Source organism: Gymnoscopelus microlampas (assembly GCF_963454915.1).
Source record: "Gymnoscopelus microlampas genome assembly, chromosome: 22".
Classification (NCBI taxonomy): Eukaryota; Metazoa; Chordata; class Actinopteri; order Myctophiformes; family Myctophidae; genus Gymnoscopelus; species Gymnoscopelus microlampas.
Window position 1 is genome coordinate 12,657,969 of NC_139959.1, and position 19,565 is coordinate 12,677,533.

The 19,565-nt window shown below is 39.6% G+C and overlaps 1 protein-coding gene across 5 annotated transcripts; it reads right to left on the reverse strand.

The window, feature by feature from the left end:
* Window positions 1–3,513: 3,513 nt before the first annotated feature.
* On the reverse strand, window positions 3,514–18,762 carry LOC311038726 (uncharacterized protein). Of its 5 annotated transcripts, none has more exons than XM_084048317.1 (24): window positions 18,544–18,762; window positions 17,392–17,432; window positions 16,276–16,331; window positions 16,110–16,183; window positions 15,140–15,200; window positions 14,837–15,017; window positions 14,512–14,613; window positions 14,296–14,382; window positions 14,063–14,188; window positions 13,670–13,768; window positions 13,190–13,276; window positions 13,019–13,096; window positions 11,874–11,984; window positions 11,643–11,768; window positions 10,557–10,688; window positions 9,309–9,943; window positions 8,714–9,181; window positions 8,265–8,518; window positions 8,035–8,174; window positions 6,836–6,903; window positions 6,547–6,693; window positions 5,069–5,232; window positions 3,821–3,911; window positions 3,514–3,653 (listed from the first exon to the last, which is right to left on the reverse strand). In XM_084048317.1, the coding sequence occupies exons 1-24, from the start codon at window positions 18,577–18,579 to the stop codon at window positions 3,571–3,573; spliced, it is 3,447 nt and encodes a 1,148-aa protein (XP_083904443.1). In that variant the 5' UTR covers window positions 18,580–18,762; the 3' UTR covers window positions 3,514–3,570. The 5 variants fall into 5 exon arrangements, with proteins under 5 accessions (XP_083904443.1, XP_083904442.1, XP_083904441.1 ...); XM_084048316.1 differs by having other exon boundaries at window positions 8,035–8,177; XM_084048315.1 differs by having other exon boundaries at window positions 5,069–5,223; window positions 8,035–8,518.
* Window positions 18,763–19,565: the final 803 nt, after the last annotated feature.

The following is a 19,565-nucleotide window of genomic DNA, read 5'->3' on the forward strand; positions in this document are numbered from 1 at the left end:
TACAATGTTTGTACCAGATATATTTTACACATTATATGGATCTGCTGATTGCTATGAGAAAAAAAAAGCTTTATATATTATTTGAAATGGCCACTGATGATGTCATTGGTAGGCAGGTTTCTGAACTGTCTACAGCCCATCTGAGATGCATGGCAAGTAGACCGAAACAGTCCCATCTTCTTACAATATAATTTGCATTAGTGACTATACTACATACTGTGCCCCCTACCAAAACAGCAAGCCAACACTGTTCCTTCATTAACAGTACTTTCTACTTTCAATAATTATCTTTCTATCGTCCATAAGAAAATGTGTTACTTTTGAAATTGTGGTTTTGTCTGTGGTATGTAAGGCTTTTGAGATACACTGTGAATACATCAAGCTGGAACTCTGCTGCGATTCTCAGGAAAAATTATCAACAGGCCATGCTGTTTGAACTTGAAAGAGAAACATTTCTACACTGTCGGCATATGATTCATGGAGTAACAAAATATATTATATAACACCTTCATTGTGTGGCTAATAGGATTTTAATGAGGTTGATATATAGTCTAATGTAGCGCTAAACATGTTTAGATACAGCTTAAACAATAGCAGGAAAACAATATAGACTAAATAAATCAACACATACAATACAAAATGTTGTAAGTGCAAATCTTACAGTGGTTAAACAATAAATATTATTTCCGTTCATAGGAAGTCATTGTTGGGTTTGATATGGTGGCAACGTGCTTTCAGAAGAGAGAAAAGAGGAAACGCTGTGTGGGTCCATAATCATCAGAAACTGAAAACGGGTGCTCAATTGGAGAGGGTTCAATTGTAGGTCAACACATTTAAGTTCCTTCCCTTGTAGTAGTAGGCTGACATCCAAGTATGAAAGACAGGTGAACTTATGAAAGATCCAAGGCACTCCGCTCAGTTGAGTTTAAAAAAGCCTTTATTTTGTCAGGGCTTTTAGCTTGGCAAAGTTAAAAACCGCACAAGTGACCAACACGTTTCGGCTCAAGAGCCTTCATCAGGGTCCAAGCTTTCAGTCTGTTTTACCATACTGTTTCTATAGGCTGAATGAATTGTTTGAATTAGCCTTTCAAGAGACACACCACCATAAAACTGAATTTACATCATGATATACCAATGATCTTGGACAGTTATGTCAATATCTAGACAACTGTTTCCAAAATCTGAGACCTGAATTGATGTGTCACCTGGTGACACTTTTTCAAGTCGTTTCATTAGAAAAGTGAGAAGAAAAGAAAAAGAGAAACATCTGTTAATACATCTTAGGTGAGGTGCTGGAGATGAACAGAATCAAAACAAACTAGAAAAAGTTCTCTTCGGAGCACAGGTCTCCGCCAGGTCAGGTACGTTATTGTGGCCTCCTGGTGGCGCTATAACAGGCCAATGTGAAAAGAATGCCATTTCTTCCTCGGCCTAGTGGGAATGTGCGTGTGCAATTTCAGTTCATGATTTGAGGCATTTTGTTGAAAACTGACCAATGCTGCAAACTTTGGAAGCCAACCTTAGCCAATGAGGATGGAATATGGAAAACCGGACAAATCCATGTTGATCACATGACTGTAGAGAAACTATGTACTGATTTGCATGACATTTGGATAAAATCTGTAGGAGTAAATAGGTTTTGCACAAATCGGCCTCCTGGTGGCGCTATAACAGGCCCAGGGCAGAGGTTCTGAATTGGCATCCAGGGAGTGTGTGCGCAGTTTCAGAGCGACTGGGCCAACGGTGCCGGAGATTAGCTGCTCGCAGACAGACGGACACACACACAGACGGACAGACAGGGGGTAAAACATACTCGCGCCATGCCTTTCGGCCTGGCGGAGACAAAAAGGAAAATTCTGTATTTTTATTGCATCCTTCGAGTCCTGAGACCTTCTTCAGACATAATGCCGGGCTTGCAATAAAAATGTGACTTTTGCACAGTGTTGAGTGAGCGGATGCTGCTTTTCCATTCGTTTTGAAGTGACAGGAATTAGCAACTGACTTTGTGGGCTCACGGAATTTCTGTTTGAGTTATTACATCCACATGAGTTTAATTTGATGTAGGGCTTATACAATTCTGAATCAGAAAGTCTTGTTCATGATCAGTCTGTTTATCAGCCTGTTAAGTCTCAATAAAGATAAATCCTGATAAATCCTGATTATTCATCACATTTTGGGATATATACCGCAACTCACCTTGTCCACTTTCTCAGTGAGAAAATGCTCAGAGCTGAAAGCATGTATTTTGAGGCATCATCCGAATTCGACAGGTGTTCTAACTGCTGCACCACAGTGCCACCCTGTGTCTCTCCGTTTCACTACCAAGAGCACAAACTGACTGCCAAGACGGAGACAGCAAGGATCTCTTTTAAGCATAGTTACAAATCAGTCAAGGCTACTGTAGCTTACTGCCATACTTTTAAGACTGTGTAGGGGGGGGGGGGGGCAGTTTAGTGGAGAACCCATTTTTACAGCTGTAGTAGTTCCATCCACGTGGCATATAGTTTTATAAAAAAAAACTGTTTGACAGTATTTATGAGGGGAAAAAAACTTGGACAAGATATGACGCAATCTGGTGACGCTTTTCTGTTGCAGAAACAAATGGCATCCTTCATACCTATCTCTTGTTGTATAAATATTTTTTAATTTTTTAATTTCCACTATCAGGAATATGTTACATGGCTGTATGTTATAAACAAATCTTTAGGCAAGGATTTTTCAGGTTCTAACAATCCTGCCGCAGCTTTAATAGAAATGTTCAGACAAGCTTGGGATATTGTGTACCATTTTGTATTTTGAGCTCATGTGTAGACTTTCAGTACATCTGAATATGAAACCGCTTGCAGCCAACAAAGAATACATTTTAAGGAGCACTTTACTCGTTTTAACTTTTCTTCATAGAACTGGTCCTCACTAATGCTCTGGCTTCTCACTTCTTCAGTAGGTTTGGTCATTTCAAACAAGATTTCAAACAATTTATGGATGCAGGCTTCTATTTCAGCATTCTAACTTTCCATTAGCTTGAAATCTCTATTAGTCATTGGAAGGCAGATTTCTGAACTGTCCAAAGCCCATGAAAGGGAGAACACGGAAATGGTGCCATCTCATTAGCATTAGTGAAGACCAATCATATTATGAATTGTCTGAAAACTGCCCCACTGTGGTATAGTGCAGGGTCTTCCATAGATATCATGTAGATATTTTATAACGCTGGATACGTTTTAATTAGCTGCATTTGGCACCCACTGCCAGGATGAAATTGGTAAAATAACTTCATTATACAAATGTGTACTCAAGTACATTATTCAATAACGCTAAACTATTGTGAAAATATTAGTATCAAGGACCTACCAGGATTAATGTATAAATAAATGGTTTTATTACATAAAAATGCCCAAATATTTGAGTATATACATAAACAATATTTAAAATCCTCAAACAAGCAAAAAGGTGAAATATTCAATACCATAGAAAATCTTTATTAATTACAAAAAATACAAAATAAAATCATTTGGGAGCTCTTCCACATATCACACTGTTTGTAGGATGACTGATTTAAAAAATGCTGATTTAATCAGCATTTTGGCTGCGTATCCTCGTAAAGTACAGCACTGCTGGCTCATCAGTAAGGTTTTTGATTGCATGCGCATGCCCTGTGTGAATAGAACAATACAATAAGGAACTAGTAAATAACACATCACTGTGTCACAAACTGAAAAATAATTACTGTAAGAACTAATTAGAAAATAAAATGCAATCACTGTGGCACAAACTGTGAAAAATAGAATTACTGTGAGGCCATGAATTGTCAAATGCTCACCACATGGCACAGTGAAGGACAGTCCAGGGCTGTACTGGGAGACTGTGCCATCAATTTTTACACTCACAGCGCTGTTCAAGACGTGATATACCTTAATGCAGAAAGAAAATGCACAAGTTAGACAGGGTAGCAGTAGTCTAATAAGATAAGTGTTTATAGAACAATTATACGATTGGAAATTAGACTAATCAAAAATTTTGGAACAATAAAAAAAAGGTACAACATAATGAGTTCCTATATTAAACTTTGCTAAGAGAGGACTGGCGGGCCACGTCACTCTGACGTAACCATAAACAAACCCCATGCGCCCATATATAGGCAGGACAACGGCCACGTCTCTGATTCAGATATAATAATAACTAAACAAACCCGATATAGGCATAGAGATAGAGAGATAGAGAGATAGAGAGAGGCATGTCACTATGACTCAGACATAACCATAAACAAACATGATATGTCCATATAGGCATATATGGAGATCCGGTTGTTCAGAGCCACAGATCCGACTGCTATGCACATATTGGTCATGTGCATATGGGACCGACAGACTTCAAACTCGGCTCGAGAATCGGCAAGGACTCGAGGCAGTGTAGTGCCCGCCGCCGAGTTGTTCGGATATGCGGTTGTCTAGAACCGCAAATCCGACCGATATGTCCAAATATGGATATGCAGTTGTCCAGAACCACCGATCCAACCAGTATGTATCAGCATATATAATAACATCAGTGATCTCCATATATGGCCATAAAAGGGGCACTGGTAGACAGATACTGTAAGAGATCTCTATATATGGGCACAAGAGAAGGGTACACCAGGTCACCAAGCCCCTGACACTGACTCGGACATATTGGTCGGATCGGCGGTGCGACGTAGGTGTGGAGGCCACGTAACCGCCCGAATCCTAGTGACATATTGTATGTTAACACATTGACTGCCTGAATTATTTTCACTGCCTATTGTTATTCATGCCAGAGATTTTTCAATGAAAAAAAAAAAGTACTCAGGAGCCGAGATATACATTTTTTAAGTTAACAAGGAAGTGGATGAGAGTAAAGATCTTCGAAAAATCATATCTCCTTGGTCTTTGGGTCAAATATTTTTTTTTTTTTTTTTTTTTTTTTTTTTTACTAAAAACTAGTTAACTCTATCTTGGCAGGCAAGTGATGAAAAGCTAAAAACTAGTTAAGTCGTTCTAGGCAGTCAATGTGTTAAGTACAAAAACAAAAAGGCGGCAGAGAGGCATCTCACCGTTGTAGCACTGTGATCAACCCACAGAGGTTTCTGCCCTTGAGAGCCCAGTAACATCTTCCCAACACACAAGTTGTTGTGGAGAATGTCCTCACATACGCCCATCATGCTGCCTCGATAGGAAAACCAACGAAAGGCGTCTGGGTCAATGTGGCCTGCAGCAGCTATCAGAAGTCAAAGCCAAAAAGGAAACATATGTTTTATTTACACGTTTTATATAATCACATTTTATGCATCATTACAATACATACACATGATTATATATATACACTTTTTGGAGGGAGGGGGGGCGGGGGAGAAAAACGAATTAAAGACTTCGGAACATACAGAGCAACCTTCAAGGGACACACCAAGCCTGTGTGCGCGTGTGTCTCTCTCTCTCTCAGCTGTCCAACAGAGGCATTGAGCACCGCCCCCTCCCTACTAGAAGTGCCTGCCTTCTCTTTTGAACCAATTGCGCAGTTGTTGTCAAGTTGCTTCCAGGTGTTTTCCAAAGTAACTGTTCAATGATAATGTCCCCTTGTCTATCAATGCAATTTCATGCTTAATTTATACTCGAGACAAAGTCTCAGCTGAGCGCACATGAGCACGCACACAGATTACAGTTAATGTGAGGACTGAAACAGAAATGGTTTTGAATTGCTGATTACCGGTAGACACATTATAACTTGTTAATCAGTTCAGACTCAGAGGAGACCTCGAAATGCTGGGATGAGACAACAAAAAGTGTCTCATCTCTAATAGACATTCGTTTTGGGCCAAGACATTGTGCGTCCAGGGGACGCATCAATAGTGAGTTTAATGCGTCCTTTTGGAGTCAGACGCAGGACACGCAGCTAACAACACTACTGTGATATCGCAACACTTTGCAAATGTGGATGTAATTTGTTCAACATGCTTAGGGACAGAAGGTTTAAATTTGCCTCATGTCTATGCCCCTATAGATCTTGCGTCAAAAATGAGCAATTGGTGAAGTTGAACAGGCCTTTTCTCCGTTGGGCACCGGAACCATTTGTTTGTGAGGTTATTCAATTGCTACTGCAATTGAATTTGCATAGAGAATAAGGCATTCTGGGAGCCTTCATACATGTTTCCAAACGCATATACAAGTCACATGTGAGTGTTGTGGGTACCAATAAGAAGAATAATGATAGTATGTTCATGGAAACACTTGTAATCTGATTATACGCACATTTCATAAATGAGGCCCAGCGCCAACATAATTGTCACACACTAATGACAATAATCCCCTTGTAACCAGTTTTACGTCAAACATTGTTATCAACTTGCCATTTGCCAACAATTCTGTAATTATATTATAAAAAATATATATTATTTTAAAGGGCAAAATGGAATCTTATATTGGTAGTTACCTGCATCTATAAATGATTCAACAAAGCCATTTATATGACTTACTTAAATAATGATGTCAGGACAATGAATAACAAACAAACAAAATCAATCAGATATTTGCTTACTCTTTACAGTGGCAGGCCAGAGTATCCTGAACCACTTTGTTAGGTTTTCCTCATCACTGGCCTGCAGAGCCACTGGTACGAGAGGAAACACACAGAGCTGTGTGGCAGACAAGGCAGAATGGATCCCAGGCGATGGATGAACTGAAACTGTTAAATTATACTTTCCGTTAGGCTGTGCAATTATGTCAAAAGGTAAATAGACTAAATACAGCATGTCAAGCAGATGTCTGATATTTGTAGATAAATAAGCTAAGAGATGGATAATTATATTACAATACTTAAAACATACCCATATCCTGTTCCTCATAAGCTTCCAGTGCAATCATAGAGGATGGTCCACTTGTGAAGCCTTGTAACCTGTGCGGGTTACAAGGCATGACATCATGATGGCACAGCCCTGCACTGCTGTGAAAGAGGGCTCCAGCATTTCTAACAAGCTGTTGGGTGTGCTGACTGTAATAGAGCTTTTGGACATGATTTCCTATTTTTTACCATTATAACCATATCCCCTTTCTGGTTGAGATTATCAGGCTATTAGACATGTTATAAGGCACATATTTGCTACACATAAACTATGTTTTGTTTGTTTTTTACAGCGAGTTGTCTAGAACAGCATTTGTCTGTAAAAGTGTCGATTCCAACTTAAGGAAAGTATTACACACACACACACACACACACACACATCACAGCGAACTACACAGCTCAGCTGATGCTACACCAATCAGAGTCCCACAAAAGCGTGGGTGATGGCTGATTTAAGATTTCTCACAAGGCCAGATTGTTTTTAAACCATTACAAAAGTGCTGGGTGTTGTGCATCTAGCGATGCACACAGGATAAATTATCCATCCCCACACACACACACACACACACACACACCCTGATAATGTCTCCGTCATGACAGGATTCCCGTAACCTCTATTTATATCGTTTTATCTGCTCTTGTGGTCTGATTTCTGTGTGGGGACAACCATTTTGCAGGTGAATGTTGGTTTTGCTCACATTAACACATCATTGCCATCTCATTCACAAACTGCACACGTAGTAACTTATTATCCATAACCTGGGATTGCAAAGGCCGTTGTTAGACACGTCTTGTTTATACTCATTTGTAACTTCTTACATTTTGCACGTAGGTTTTATCTTCTCTTATCAGTACAAGCGTTGCTACTGGTTATATTGTTCACATTGTGACAAACTAGAAAGATTTCACAATACATACAGAAGTACTGGTTATATTGTTCACATTGTGACAAACTAGAAAGATTTCACAATACATACAGAAGTACCTCCACCAAGACTATGCAAGGTTTAAAATGTAGACCATTTAAAATTTTAATTTTGACCACGACCCTTTTCACCAGAAGTTAATAATCTGTTAGGGCAGCCTGCTGAAAAAGGTCACGGTCACAATCAAGGTCGTGGTTAACTTAGAAATGGACAACAAGAGATGTTAGCGCATGCAAGGTTATGAGTAAGAGATGCTTACTTGTTGTCACTAAAGCGGCGTTTGCCGTTTTGGAAGCGGTCGTTCTTGGAGGGCCAGCATTCTGCAGAAGTTTCTGTAATGTCTGTGGCAACAACTTCCACAGTAGGACACTCTGCATCGCTGGTCAGCGAAGCCTGCTCCTGCTGGACAGGGAATAATATTTTACCCTCTATTTGATGTTTGTTTCTGCTATTGTCCGTGTAAGGAGTCCGAGTGGTACTGAAACTGACCTCAAATGCAGTCATCCTTTCCATTCTTGCCTTCTTCCTCGTTTTGGGGCTCTTGGAATTCGGTTTCTGCAGTTGGATGGCTGGGATCTCAACGTCATTCTCAGGCACTTCACAGACTACAGATTTCCTCTTCCATTTCTCCGGCAACAGTGATGCAACATGCTCTGGAATGGTTTTGGGCGTATTGGAGGCTTGCTTGTTGTGCACTTTTGCATTAGGGGTGTGGTGGTTTATTCTGTCAAAAAGGCGATCCCCTGTAAAGTACAAGAAACAAATATGAGTTATTAAGTTCTCCTGATGCTAAAATCTCTCCTGATGCTTCATGATACATCCGTCTATAAACATAAGACTACAGTAAATGCAGTTGTATTCAAGTGATGAAATTTAAAGAACTTGATCTGACGTTAAATGCTTGACAGTCTGAAATACAGCCTCGATGAAAATGTCACCTGTCATGATGCTGGCCTCTCCAAGTGGGAAAACTAAGGAGCTAGACGGTACAGGGTCAAAGTCAGCCTGTTGCTGTAGTTCCTCTTGGTTCTGAACCTGCTCTGATAAAACGGACATTGTCTTTTCTGGGGTGTGATGCTGCTGCTTCTTCTTCTCCTTTCTCACTTTGGTCAGAGCAGCTTTCTTTTTGTAAGCTTTCTGCCCAGGCTCAGATTGCTTCTTTTGAGTTTTCTCAACTTCTCCATGCTGACTGATCTTTACAGTGTCTACGTCCGGTGATGCCGTGTCCAGACCGTGGCTCAGCCACCAGTCTCCGGGTGGTTTCCTTTTCCTTTTTCCTGCCACAAATCTGTCTGGAGATGAGGCATTTTCAACAGGACTGGGTATTTTCAGCTTTTTTGTCTTTCCATCAGCAAGATCCTTGGACGTACGTTTTGGTCCCCCACCTGGATTCCTGATTTTCTCAGCTATGGGACAGGGAGGCAACAGAAAAAGACTCATCAGGCTATTGTGACGTTACTCAACACTGCAAGGGACTGGAGAAATGCAATCACACAAGACGTGCACGCACACACAAATTAGAGGGCAACCTACCTGAAGTGACATCCTCGTCTTGGTGTAGACCTCCATGCTCTTTGCCAGGTGGCTCCTGGCTTTGCATCATGGCTACAGCATCATCAGGCTCCTGGATCCTTTCTCTGGTCTCTTTTGTAGACTTGACTCTGGTCTGACCTCCATGCCCTTTACCAGGTGGCTTCTGGCTCTGCAGCTCCATAGCATCCTCAGGCTCCTCGATCCCTTCTCCGGTCTTTTTTGTGGACTTTACTCTGGTCTTGGCCGCTTTTTCTTTGCCATCTCTTGATTTTGGACCCCTCTTTTTGATTTCCATAGACTCTTTTCCATTAGTGGTACGGCCTTTAGGTTCTTCCTCTGCTGCCGTGCGTTCCTTAGAAGGGATCTTACCAGTCTGATTGTCGTCTGTGCCACCTGCTTCGCTGGACACTTGCCGTTTTTCTGCCTCCTCTGGTTGAGTCTCAACCAGAGAAAACTTGTCCACTGATCCTTTGACTTCGGCATCTGAGGTTGTCCCCTGCTTCATTCTGGGCCTACTCTTGTTTTTTCTGGAAAAGTTATAAATAAGGGGGACGTCGTCTTCCTCCAGTATCCTGAACTCGTCTTCCTCAGGAGGAGGTGTTGGAGCCCTTATCGGCAAACATATCTTCATTTGGCTTTGAAGACAAATTATAAGCTGATTAGGTCATGTTTCACAATGTTCAAATCATTAAAAAGTGTACAAAGGAACTTTATTAGTGAAATGTGTCAGGGTCTGAAATGAAATGTTTCGCTCACCAGCGAAATGTCTGGCAGGTGAAAAATTATACCGGCATAATGGTCCATTTGGAACCACCTCAAGGAACCATGAGGGTCCCTTGACTCAACTTTGAGAACCACTGCATTAGCAGTAAGAATGACTGCATTAGCAATAATAATGACAATGTCAAAAAAAAGTATGCACACGCATGCACAACTTCATGACAACCTATACGTTTAGCATAAGACAGAACGGTAGAGAGAACCGACTAGGAGCGAGAGAAATTTTAACTTTAAAATGCTCCATTTGACAACTGTGTCCCAAATCTTACTCATGCTTAGCCATCAATGCATTTTATTGCAAAAATGTCACCCATGCTATGACACACCAATGCTTATATTTTGCTGCAAACAAATTCACGTGCCTAAGTGTCAGGTGGCTTCTGAAATGTACATGTCAGATAAAATAAAATAAACTACAAATTGGCGCTTGGCTCGCGTACGGACCCTGGTATGGGTATTTCAACTCACGGTGTAGGTTTAGACCGGCCAGTCTCTTTAAGCTTCAGGAAGGCATCAAAGTTTGTTTCCCCACGGGGGCTCTTCTCTACCGGTGGCTCTTGGGCAGTGTTTTGAGGCTTCTGTCTTGGACCAGTCTCTTTACTGCAGAGGGACCATCAATAAACACAAAAATGAGCACCAATATTAAACAACCATAGAGGCAGTGGTTGAAAGTATCTAAATACATTTACTCAAGTACTGTACTTAAAGGGGCTACACCATGAATTTAAAAAAAATATATTATATATAAATATTGCCCCCTAATACGTTTTAAACAGGTTGTAAGCCTAAAAAACATCCAGATATTTTTTCTCACAATCTGACTGTCTGTCATTCCAAGCTTTTTCAGCTGCAATACCAAAACGTCCTATTGGGCAGGGGGGAGCTACTGAGCAATTCTGTCTGGCCATCATCAATGCAAAATCAGGGCAAGTGACATCACTTGCCCTGCCATTCTGAAATGGCCTGTTCAGACACGCCCATTCAGGAAATCCATGAAATGAGCATGAATGACTGAATGTTAAAAAAAAATATTTTTTGGGGTACAAGAGACACTGGGGAGCCCAAAAAATACTAAAAACCTAAAAAAAAATGAAATTCATGGTGTAGCCCCTTTAAGTGCAATTTTGAGGTATTTTTACTTTACTCGAGTACTTCCACTCCACTGTCAAACATTGTACTTTTACTCCACTACAATTATTTGAAAACTTTAGTTACAAGTTACTTTGTGGATTTTCATTATCATTAGATTACAAAACATCCATTAACCACTTCTGCCTTAACATATACCTCAGCCATTTGAAAATAGCTGATCTACAAGCTTGCGACGCATTGTGAGCTTGTAGATCTGCCATTTTCAAAATATTTGTATGCATTTTGAAAACTTGTGAAATGAGACAGTCTGCACAATGACAACTTTTACTTTTGGTTACTTGAAGTACATTTTGATACCAATACTTTTGTACTTTTACTCAAGTAAATTTTGAATACCAAACTTTTGTGAGTACTTCGTCCACCACTGCATAGAGGACATTTAGGTTTGAAAACAAGACTTACTGCGGTGCTGCCAAATTCTTCGAGGGGCCAGGAGTTTCTTTTAACTCATTGGATTTCTTCACCTGAGCAGTGTTTGGAGGCTTCTCCTGTCTTACGACCGTCACTGGTGGGTGTCCATTCCCCTGCCTACAAGCAAACATGGACATTTTAATTAAGTGAATGACCGTCAATAACAATCTTCATTCCTGAAAACAAATTGGCCATTGATCGCACTCGGGTTTAAAGACTTACTGTGGTGCTGCCACCTTCTTCGAGAGGGCCGGAATTTTAGATGCAGTCTCTTGAGCAGCGCGTTGAGGCTCCTGACTTAATGCAGACACTAGTTTGTCTCCTTTCCCCTGCCTACAAGCAAACATGGATAATAAGTCCTTCCATAATATACATTGGTAACAACTTTTGTGCTGCCAGATTTAGCGAGAGAAATAAGCAATGAGGTCTATGAAAGCAAGCCCAAAAGAAGCAACTAGGCTATGAGCACTACAATCATATACATTAGCTATTTGAAAATCGCAAATGCATATCAATCTGGGGGTCCTTGACATGAAAAGGTTTGAGAACCACTGGTTTAAACGACATTAGGAAACGAGCCCAAAAAAACGCAACTAAAAATATTTACAAGCGAAAATCAAGCATAAACTTGCTTATAATAAAAATACATGATGGCAACACTGGTCATAGTTATTAAATCATAGCAAGTCAAAATAAGGGCAACTTGATTGCCCTCTGATGTGGCTCATCAAAACTACTACAGGGGGCGATCACACCGAGACACGCCGCTAGAAACGTGTCGACAAAACTATTGTTTTCCAGTGGTGCGGCACACTTGGCATGTACATGAGTATTCATGAGGGGGACTCTTGCATCATGTTTTAGCATAATGCATAAAAGTGAAAATATTTGGAACCTTTTCGGTGCAAGGTTCAGAGTAGCACCGCTCCTTCCCATTTTGATGCTGTATGCGAACGGTGGGACAACGATTATTTGAGTTAATGGTAATACTTTTTTTGCATAATCGTCATAATTGAGCTTGTAGAACGGCTATTCCCGATATGTTTTTTTAAGTATCTGTGCACCTTTTGTTTATGAAGCCTAAAAGCCAAACAGAAATGTAATTGTTATTAATAATGTTCAATGATAGAAACGCAATTAAATTGTTATCGCAATTATTTGAGCGACAATTAATTGTGACAGGCCTAGACTGATGTCGGCTTGTGTTTGTTTCATCAGTTATCACGCCGCTTGGCACGATGCGTTGTTTTGTCATGCCAATCTGAAATGTCTGCACCTGTAGCGACTGGTCTCTGTGTAATCACCCCATTGGTACAACAAGTATATAAAACATTTCTGATAAATAAAAGATAGCAATCAGGTCTCACTTTGGCTTTTCTCTTCGGACCTCTGCAGGCATTTCAGATTCTTTGAGTGCTTTTGATGGACCTGGACCAGTCTCTTTGCTGCAATGGGACAATCAAGGGGCCGTCAACAAAACTATTCATTCCTGAAACAAAGTTGACCATATAGGAAACTTGAGTTTCGAGAAGACTTACTGTGGTGCTTCCACCTTCTTCAAGGGGGCAAGAGTTTTCTTAAGAGTGATCTTCTCTGGAGGAGACTCTACCTCAAAAGTGTTTATCCTAGAGGGAACAAAAAGCAGTTTAGAAAAACATGGCACAGAAAAAAGTGTGTTTGGAGGCTCCTGTATACTGATGACACTGCATCATGCGTAGCAATGCATTTTACAGTACCAATGAGAAAACCTACAATGACACAACTTGACCAGACACTTTCAAGCTGGCTGGGTGGTGTTTAAAGGTTAATTAGGTACATTTGAGCCTAAATATAAAACGCATATATATTGCATTTTTTTCCTCTATCACCCACTATATAATTATGCTGAGGTGTTTTCCTGCAGAAAGACACATCCCTCTGGCTGAATTTAGTTTTTGTTCCACTGTTTATGTTGATGTTCATCCCTTGCAGGGACACCTGTCTGACCAGAGGACATTTTGACTTTCAAAAAGACTTACTGTGGTGTTACCAACTTCTTCAAGGGGGCAGTAAGAGTAAGAGCAGTTTTCATAAGAGTGATCTTCTCTGGAGGAGACTCTACCTCAAAAGTGTTTATCCTAGAGGGAACAAAAAGCAGTTTAGAAAAACATGCCACAGGAAAAAAAAGTAAAAATACACGACTTCTTTCTACATTCTGTGTAGTACATGAGATATATCAAGTTTGCTTCATGCAACACCGGTCCACTATCAGCAGTAAGAGTGGTTTGGAGGCTCCCGTCTTACTGATGACACTGGATCAGCCTCTTTGCTGCAGAGGGACCATCAATAAACAGTAAGATGACCACAAAACAAGATTCATTCCTGACAACAAATTAACCATAGAGGACATTTTGAGTTTCAAAAAGACTCACTGTGGCGTTACCAACTTCTTCGAAGTGGCAGGAGTTTCTTTTAACCCAGTAGATTTCTTCTCTTGAACCGTGTTATGAGGCTCCCGAGTTACTGCTGACACTACTGGTACGTGTCCATACCCCTGCCTACAATCAAACATGGACAATTTCATTAAGTTAATGACCGTCAATAACAATCTTCGTTCCTGAAAACAAACTGACCAGCGACCGCACTGGAGTTTAAAAAGACTTACTGTGGTGCTGCCACTTTCTTTGAGGGGGCAGTAGTTTTTTTAAGAGTGATCCTCTCTGGAGGAGACTCTACCTCAAAAGTGTGTATCCTAGAGGGAACAAAAAGCAGTTTAGAAAAACATGGCACAGAAGAATACACCAACTTCTCTTTCCTGCAGAGGGGCCATCGATAAACAATATTCATTCCTGAAAACAAACTCACAATATAGGACACTTACTGTGGTGCTGCCATCTGTGGTGCTGCCACCTTCTTCAAGGGGGCAAGAGATTTCTTAAAAGTGATCCTTTCTGAAGGAGACTCCACCTCAAATGTATGCATCCTGGAGGAAACAAATGGCACTTAAGAAAAACATAGCACAGAAAAAAAAAAAGAAAAAAAAAATCTACATTCTGTGTAGTACATTTCCAATGGAATTCGGCTGTTTATCCAAAACAATGCAAGTTGTCTTCGTGAAACAGTGGTGTTAACACAGAACCCTACATACATAAAAGTTCTTCAAATTCTATCTAAAATGTATTACTGTACGTAACAATATTCCTTACACATCTGTGGTCTTCTGTAGCACCCTCTCTGGCTCTTCCTCCTCATCAATGTAGAAGGGAATTGGAGACAGTCTTCCCATGTCATCTTGCTCATCCCGCTCTACGGGACTCGAGTTCTCATCCCTCTCTATGGGACTCGAGGTCTTAAACAATGCAAGGTTTTTACATGGGCTGTTTAACTCTACATTAAGAGAAGAAAGCAAAAGAAAAAAACACCACTCAGAAAAAAAGGTATCAAGCAACTTTCCAAAACTGAATATTTCAGAATGCCAAAGGCAGCCATGTAATTTGTGATTTTCGTACCAATATCCAGAACTGGTCTGTTGGATGTTGTTGCTGATTGTAGGACTTTTCCTTTGGGAACCTAAAAGGGATTTTTTTTATAGAAAACAAAAACTGGATTAAGCATAAAAGATAATCCAATCAGCTCAACTGTTCACAAATCCAAAACAAAATATACCAGGTGTGTTGCTGTTAGTACATGTAATATAACGTAACATTCTGATGATACACATTACTCCAAGTTTTAGATGGAATTCTGTGGACGGCAGTGAGTGGCTCAGGAGGTAGAGTGGGGTCACCTGGGGTGTGAACTTCACACCCTGTGAAGTGTTATGTTTTTGTTCAAATACGTATTAAACGGCTCTATATTCTGATCACCCGGCCTGAAAATATATTTTGTGTTCACTAAAGAACAGAGAAGACCCGGTTCTTTAGTAAACACAAAATATATTTTCGGGCCGGGATTTCAGTTTCATTCAATCAGGCAAGAAAACTCATACAGGACAAACAAGCCAATGCATTGCTACTTTTTACATCTTGCACATACCTGCTTTTTAAATGGTATGTGTGGGTATACAGTATCATAATGCATCTTTAATTTGTGTTTTGACCCCTTTTTTCTCCTTGCTCTGTCTTTTTCTACCCCCCCCCCCCCCTTTCTTTCCTGAAAACTACAAAGGGAGATTGCACAAACATCTATTGCACCCACTTCTCTGAACCTGTAAACTTGTGATGTGGCAATAAGATTGATTTAGTGCAATTGAAAGTCATGAAAGAAAAAGTGAGAACACAAAAAGTAACACTATAAATAATACAATTGAAGCAATGGGCTCTATTTTCTGTATTGTGAGCCTCCTGTTACAAAACAAAAGCTAAGGCAAAAGTTACTTTCTCACCAGAGTATCAGTTTTACACCATTTATTCATAGCAAGTGACATGGTATGGTACCTAAGATTATTTTGACTAGGACGAACTTGCCCTGGTACAGTACCTGTGCAGCCCTGGCCTGTGTCTCTTCTACCGGAGAGGGGGGAAACATGTCGTCTTCATCATCATCATACAAGTCTGAATTTTAAATAAAAGCATAGGTCAATGTCAGGGGAAAGTATGATAAAAGAAAGTACCAAAATTCTAGTGATACAACTTCACACACTTACCAAAAATCTTATCAACATCTTCCAAAGACAGCTTTACTGCCCTTTGTGTAAATGGGCTGAGAAGACATAATTTAAAAACAAATGTCTCTATAAGTCAAGAGGCTGAAAGGCAACTTTGATGTACAGAATGCACAGAAAGGCAAATGCCACTTAGTTTAAGTTTATGTCTGAAATAGTATTCAACTCTAGAGATCAATGTTCATGTACACATAACTAATGCATAATTGCATTAACCCATTAAGACCGGGAATGCAGCATGTGTAATTTTTAGATTTCTTTGGCTATTCAAAAATAGCAGATATGCAAGCTCATAGCACTATGAGCTTGTAGATCTGCTATTTTTTGAAAAGTCTTGAACATTTGTGCAAATCTTTGAATACATATATTTTTAAGCGAACATTTGTAACTCAAATCTTTGCTTCTGGGGTCCCTGGAACAAAATATTTTTTACAAAAAAAATTACAAAAAAATCTATATATCTATCTATCTATATCTATATTCAAAGATTTGCACAAATATTCACGATTTCTCCTAAATAGAAGATCTACAAGCTCATAGCATGGCACCCGCACTATGAGCTTGTATATCTGCTATTTCTGAATAGCCAAAGAAATCTTAAAGGGGCTACACCATGAATTTAAAAAAAATATATTATCTATAAATATTGCCCCCTAATACGTTTTAAACAGGTTGTAAGCCTAAAAAACATCCAGATATTTTTTCTCACAATCTGACTGTCTGTCATTCCAAGCTTTTTCAGCTGCAATACCAAAACGTCCTATTGGGCAGGGGGGAGCTACTGAGCAATTCTGTCTGGCCATCATCAATGCAAAATCAGGGCAAGTGACATCACTTGCCCTGCCATTCTGAAATGGCCTGTTCAGACACGCCCATTCAGGAAATCCATGAAATGAGCATGAATGACTGAATGTTAAAAAAAAATATTTTTTGGGGTACAAGAGACACTGGGGAGCCCAAAAAATACTAAAAACCTAAAAAAAAAATGAAATTCATGGTGTAGCCCCTTTAAATGACAGAGATGCGTTGTGATTAATGGAAAAAGTAATCAATAGAATAATCACAAAGACAAGCCCTAGTATTCTTTTTCAAGCATACCTTTTCTTGTGAAAGAAGTAGTGGCGATTCTGGGGCCTCTTCTGCAAATAAACAATAGACATTGGAACAGTAGTTCATGTTCAGTTTGGGGAATAATTTGTCAAACAAAATGACTGAAATCCTGATTTAGAAAAGCAGGACTATTTACCGATAATAGAGTGCATTGCAATAGCCGAAGAGAAGGAAAGAAATTATGGGAACAGATTGGCTCAAGAAAAGAAAAATAAAGTTTCACACAAGAGTGTGTGTGTGTGTGTGTGTGTGTGTGTGTGTGTGTGTGTGTGTGTGTGTGTGTGTGTATAAAAAGTGCTATAAGCGATATATTAAAATAAGTGTTGAATAGCTACATTCCCCCATAGTATCAGGGGGTCTCCCCATCTTTATAAAATATATTAAACGCAAATATCAACTTTGTTTTAACTTGTTTAATAGGGTCATGAAAAAACCCTGAGCTGATTTGTTAAAAAAAAAATCCTAACACGCTTGCACATTTACAATTATAACTGATTCGCTGCAGCTGTGACACATCACTCACATGTCAGTCTTTATGCAAGCCTGGCATGTTCTGTAGTTTACTCTTTTGGGGGGGGGGGTGTCTGCCGAGAAATATATTAGTTTGGGGCATCCTTGGACATGCAAATGTTTGAGAACTGGTTTAAACAAAACACCACTTGAAGCAAGCCCAAATAACTGGGCCCAAATTGTTAACCTGGCATCCTATAGTGTATATATTCAATGTACAGATTTGTTTTAATATATTCTACTGTTAGACTGATGATAGGTTCTTGTTATTGGTTTACTTATGATCCTAGATTACTATTTCGATGCATTTGATGTATACCCTTGTGTTGTCCTTGCTTACTGTAAATCTCTCTGGATTAAGAGTCTGATAAATGGCTAAATTGTAACTAAACTTTTTTTTTTAAACACAAAACAGGAATATTTACAAGCAACTTTGCAGGGGAAGAAAGCCCAACGTCGCTTATAATAAGCCGACATGGCAACACTGTCCTGAACTCGAAAACAAACAAAAAAAAGACTCCCCTTTAACTCAACCCAGGTGGTCATCAATCTATCATTACTCAATTCACACAATAATTAATCATACACATCAGGTGCGTGACGAATTAAATTAACGATAATGAACCTTACCAGAGTAGGAGTAGAGGGGTGTTTCCGTTGCTCCATTGTGCCTTTCAGTCGGCGGTTTCTTTACTGCTAATTATGTTATCCACCGAGCTAAGTATCTTCCTAAAACCAAACGCGGTTCTTTAAACTTCAATTACGGCCATGGGACGCGTCATTTAAAAGCAAAAACTCTGTGAACATGTAAAAGCACCAGGAAATCAACTAGCTAGCTAGCGATAGTAAACAAACTGTATGTTTCGTTTGTGTACTAAATCATTTGAACAGCCCGCCCATAGAGGTATGAGCCCGCCCTGCGCGTCACAACTGAACTAACGCTCCGGAAGCTCTCTGTGTATCTGTTACTTCCTTCTATAGCTCAATGCAAGGCACAACCTTACCGCCACCTACTGGATGCTTCCTGCCTACCTGTCTGGTCCAAGCAATTTATAGTAGGCCTACAGCAGTGGTGGGAAAAGTACTCACATTGTTAATAAGTAAAAGTATCAATACTGCAATGTAGAAATTCTCTGTTTCAAGTAAAAGTCCGGAATTAAAAATGTACTCGAGTAAAAGTACAAAAAAGTCCAATTTCACAGGTTTTCAAATGTATGAAATGTATAAAAATCATTTGAAAATTGCAGATCTACAAGCTCACAATAGAGCAGGGTTGAAGTGGTTAATGTAAGTTTTGTAATAATAATATACAAAGTAACTAGTAACTGAAGTTTTCAAATAATAGTTGAGTAAATGTACAATATGGGCCTCTGAGATGTAATGGAGTTGAAGTAAAAGTACTGAAAATTGGAAATACTCCAGTAAAGTAAAAAATACCTCAAAATTGTACTTAGTAGTAATAGTACAGTACTTGAGTAAATATACTTAGTTACTTTACACCACTGGCCTACAGTATCTGTTTGAAGGGCATATACATTATCAAAACATTTGTTACAATCTAAAACGTATTATTTATTTTAGATAAATGATGTAAAGACCAGGGGAAAACATTTGTACATTGTTCATTAATTAAAGCTTAAATAAAGCTAGCA

Excerpts from the sequence above, each read along its gene's own strand:
- LOC311038726 (XM_084048314.1), bottom strand. The coding sequence starts at position 18,579 with ATGGAGCAACGGAAACACCCCTCTACTCCTACTCTG. Across the intron at positions 8,519-8,713 it reads AGAGGCCAGCATCATGACAG|GGGATCGCCTTTTTGACAGA; the intron begins GTGACATTTTCA and ends TGTACTTTACAG. Across the intron at positions 3,654-3,820 it reads GTCCTTCACTGTGCCATGTG|GGCATGCGCATGCAATCAAA; the intron begins GTGAGCATTTGA and ends CTATTCACACAG.